We start from the raw sequence: 4,197 nt of genomic DNA, 5'->3' as shown, positions 1-4,197 counted from the left end.
CACTAGATGTCGCTGAAAACAACAAATCCTACACACTGTGCCTTTTAAAGTGTATGAAAGTTGTATATTTGTAATTTTTCTGTTACGTTCAATAAAACTTATTAAAACAAAAAAAAGGGAAAAAAAATAATACCACTTCAGTATTTCATTACTGAATTTCATCAAGCCATTTCTTAAAGTTTAAAAATTATGTTTGTAACAAAACTAAACGATTTTGTTAGAACGTCGTCTTTGCCGCATTTAAACATGAGAACAGTTTCAGTCAGATGTTTAGTTTTGGTTCGAGCACCTGAACGAGCTGCTCGTTTTCCTCTACAGCGTACGATAGGAAGTCTTTCCAAACCAAAGTTGCCGTGGTCTTTGTTTTCTAAGTTCTGCTGAGAATCAGTTGATAATGTTAGCGATTCCTTAGTTTCTTTTGTTTTGCCCCAGACCACTTGTTGTCAGAAGCTAACGTTAACGCTGAACGTCAACCGGATGCTAACATACGGCAAGTTAGGAGTGATAAAAATTGATCTCGTGCATCGAATGAATCTATTTTCCCAAATTTAAACGAAATAGAGGGTTCCCGCGGGTCCTTGAAATCCTTGAAAGATTGTGAAATTGAAAAAAAAAATGATTTCAAGGCCCTGGGAAGTTTGTGAAAACAGCGAAAAATTACACTTGTCCTTGAAAGTCCTTGAATGTTTTTTGGGGATTGAAATTCTCTATTCACACAACTGATTTTCATCATCTTTAAAAAAAATTGTAAAATTAAATAAAAAAATAAGCTTACATTTGTTGCGGTGGGTAACAGGATTACAGTAAACTGACGTCATTTTTTTCTGACTCAACAACTTCTATGTTCAGTTTTTCATTGAATTTACGTGATTTTAAATCTGTTTATTGGTAACATTCTGTGATAGCAGTAGGTAATTGCTGTTGCGTGTGGTTCTTTAATTTGATGAAATTGGTACTGGAAAGTCCTTGAGTTTGATGTTGACCCTGGAAATAGATCGAAGATCGATTAAATCAATTTTTAACCCTGCCTTTTAAACAACGTGATGTTTAGAAATCTTCATATCAGTCGTTTTACTATTAAACATTACTTTTGCGTTTACTGCTTTGTCGTTTTGTCATCTCGGACTTGTTGGCAGAGTAAGTTGTGGAGTATTCATAAACCTTTGAAGTTTGCAACAGCAGACCCTTTATATAATGTGAACAAACTGTAGCTCCGAAGAGCTGATAAAGGTTGGTTTCTGCTGCTTAAATATAAAAAAGAACCTTTATTAAGCAGCTTTTGAAATGTTTGTTTTTTGCTGTAAAATCTGCTGTAATTGTACTCAATAAAAACAGGTTTTAATATTTATTTTKTGAGTAAAACTTGCTGAAGTATGTTGTCTTCCATTACTAACTTTTGTTTTTGCAGCACTGGCTCGACGTCACAAAAAGCATCAAAAAGCAAGTCAAAAGTAAGTTTTAGACAAACTTTTGTTAATTTACTTTTCTTAAATTGTTTATTAAATTATCTTATAAAGCTCACAGTTTCATGAAATCATCAAAAAGTCAATTATAAGAAATAGTCATTTGTTTTTGTTGGCTTACTCTGGATCTGGTCTGAAAGGTGTTTTTGTTCTGTTTATTATTAAGGGTTAAAGTTAAATAATGAAATTGTGAGCTGATAATTTGTTTTGTCTTTTAGTTGGCCCACCGTACTGCCTTCACATGAGAGTCAAGTTTTACTCTTCAGAACCGAACAACCTGCACGAGGAACTCACCAGGTGAGACACACAAATCTTTTAATAAACTCCTCGCAGCAGAGAAAATCAGCGGCGTTTCTAATAAAACAGCTTTTTACGGTCATGAGTGTGACTCAGAAAAAGCAGCTGTTCATTAAAATTTGGTGCTGTAATGAATCAAAAATATAAAATGWTATTTAATGATCTGCTTCAGAGTTTAACCAAATGATCTTTTGTTTCTTTCAGATATCTGTTTGTTTTGCAGTTAAAGCAAGACCTCTTCAGTGGCAAGTATGTGATTTTTCTGCTCTTAGTCAAGAAAAAAATAAATAAAAAAGGGAAGAAAAATCTAAAAAGACAGATTTAACCCTTATTCATAAAAAAGTACTCATGGTGGCTTTTGCAGCTCAAACAGGTTTGCGCTCATGTTTGTTCAGTGAATTCTTACCTCGTATCCAATCTGATTGTTTAGAGGTGAGTTAAGGGTAAAGTGGACACGAGGAGATAAGTTAGGAGAAATAACTGTTTGTGTGGTGGTTTTCAAAGATGGGTCAGTTACGGTGCACAAATCATGAGGAAGTTGTGTAAAAAAATTGTACAGTTTTTACTCCTTTGCTCTTCTTTTATTACTGATATATTCAATATTCTTCAAATGAATAGATATTAAAATATTGACACCATTAGATATTTTGCAGGAAGAGGCTGGGGTGCATTGACAGTTTCTGACACTTTCTGTTCTGCGTTTTTAGGCTGGAATGTCCRTTTGACACTGCGGTGCAGCTGGCCGCCTTCTCGTTACAGGGTAAGCACAGCAGGAATTTAATCCTCAGCAGGTCTTCAGGTTCTGCAGAAGCATGTTAATCACTCATTCGTTCAAATCAGTTGTGCTGAGGCAGAGAAACTCCTAAAACRTGTAGGATAGTGGCTCTTGAAGACCACAATTGGGGACAGCTCAATTAGGGGCCATTTCTTAAATTAAATATTTTTCTTCATATTGTTATTTTTTTTAGTATTACGTTTAGATTTTTATGATTGTAGCTAATCTAGGCTTTCCTAAATGCTAAAAAAACTGTGCTCCCTAGCTCATAGGGCTGTGGCAAGAATTTGTCAATACAACACACATCATGACGAGGGTTGTGATACGATGCATCATAATATATTGYGATACTATAAGCAAGACGATGTATTGTGATATATTGCTATTTTTAGACCAAAAATTCTGTTAAAAAAACTGTTTTCAATGTATTTTATTTGTTTCACATTTATTTCATCCATGTTTTCAGTTGTTAGACTTAATGTGCCATTAAATAGTTTTATAATATATTTGTGGCAGCTCTTAGATTGTAATAATAATATACTATAAAAACATGGCCACCCAACACATAAACAATAGCCCATATCTTGTCCTAAAGGTCAGTAAACTGACATGAAGCTGCTGCACACATTCTGTGTTGTCGGCTGTCACAGGGAACTTTAAGGTGGGAGTGCAAGTACACCAGTCATTTCAGTACCCTGTGTTTTATATGGTTGTTGCTTTTGACCTCTTCAGTACTGTACCTCGGGTAGCCCCTGAGCTCGGGGCGCTAGACATATGCCTGCCTGCCTTCCATAACATGACGGCTGACTACAGTTGGAAAAAGAGCGCACGAGACACTTCAGTTTGTCTTAAAATACAGACCTTGTGACTAATAAAGGCCTGCCATCTTCTTCCCAAACTGCTGTGTCCAGATTTTGCAAGTCTGCTTTGTGCGCTTGCTTATTTCCTCCTGCTTCATTATTTCTACGAATTTCAACAAAGCGTGCCGACATCAGGTAGTTAGCAACAGCCTTGTCTTTGAGTTGTAAATTTTTGTTGATGCGTTTTGAAGAGACAGTTTTTTGAAAACGGGATCAAAGTAAATCACCTGAGTTTTTCTAGTGAGCCTTTAAAGAGATAAGCTGCCATGAAGAACATTATTTTATTTGCCCTTGTTCAAAATTGGATATTTGAAACGTCAAACTATGTTTTTTTTAATTCAGAATAGCGCTTGTTGCAAAGTGTTTTAGCGCTCGTCTTCGTCACTTGACACATTTAACATGCTGTCATTGGTTGGGGAGCTTTGTTTACAAAACAGATGTCCACATGGTTTTTTAAATAGTTTTAATTTCCTTACTTTCTAATACACATCAAGTTGATTTGATGCAGCAGTTTGCCTTGTAATATTCAGTGTGCATTGCATTGGCAATGYACACTATTGTGATTCATTTCCCATCCAAGTCATCTCCACTTTGGCATGCTTCTCCTCCTGCATACTTTGTCCTAGAGCTGCCATTGTAATTTATATCTGTAAAGCTCCTGTGCCAAATGATGGCTATGCCTTTTGGTACCTGTACAACTTATAGTTTTTGAAATATTAATGTTTAGTAATTTATAATGGGAGTTAATGTAGCCTTGTATTGGTCCAATACTGCCCCCTGCTGTACCTACTCAGTACTGCAC

The 4,197-nt window shown here is 35.7% G+C and overlaps 1 protein-coding gene across 4 annotated transcripts in view; it reads left to right on the top strand.

The window, feature by feature from the left end:
* The window catches only part of epb41l5 (erythrocyte membrane protein band 4.1 like 5), a gene marked incomplete at its 5' end in the record, with an annotated part of 34,451 nt that overhangs the window by 3,192 nt on the left and 27,062 nt on the right, over window positions 1–4,197 (top strand). For all 4 annotated transcript variants that reach the window (XM_014021744.1, XM_014021743.1, XM_014021742.1 and 1 more), the window contains 4 exon segments: window positions 1,409–1,451; window positions 1,682–1,760; window positions 1,965–2,009; window positions 2,468–2,520. In XM_014021744.1, the coding sequence (XP_013877198.1) occupies window positions 1,409–1,451; window positions 1,682–1,760; window positions 1,965–2,009; window positions 2,468–2,520 (220 nt within the window).

This window comes from Austrofundulus limnaeus, unplaced genomic scaffold, assembly GCF_001266775.1.
Source record: "Austrofundulus limnaeus strain Quisiro unplaced genomic scaffold, Austrofundulus_limnaeus-1.0 Scaffold303, whole genome shotgun sequence".
Lineage (NCBI taxonomy): Eukaryota > Metazoa > Chordata > Actinopteri > Cyprinodontiformes > Rivulidae > Austrofundulus > Austrofundulus limnaeus.
This window is presented reverse-complemented; position numbering and strand designations above follow the sequence as displayed.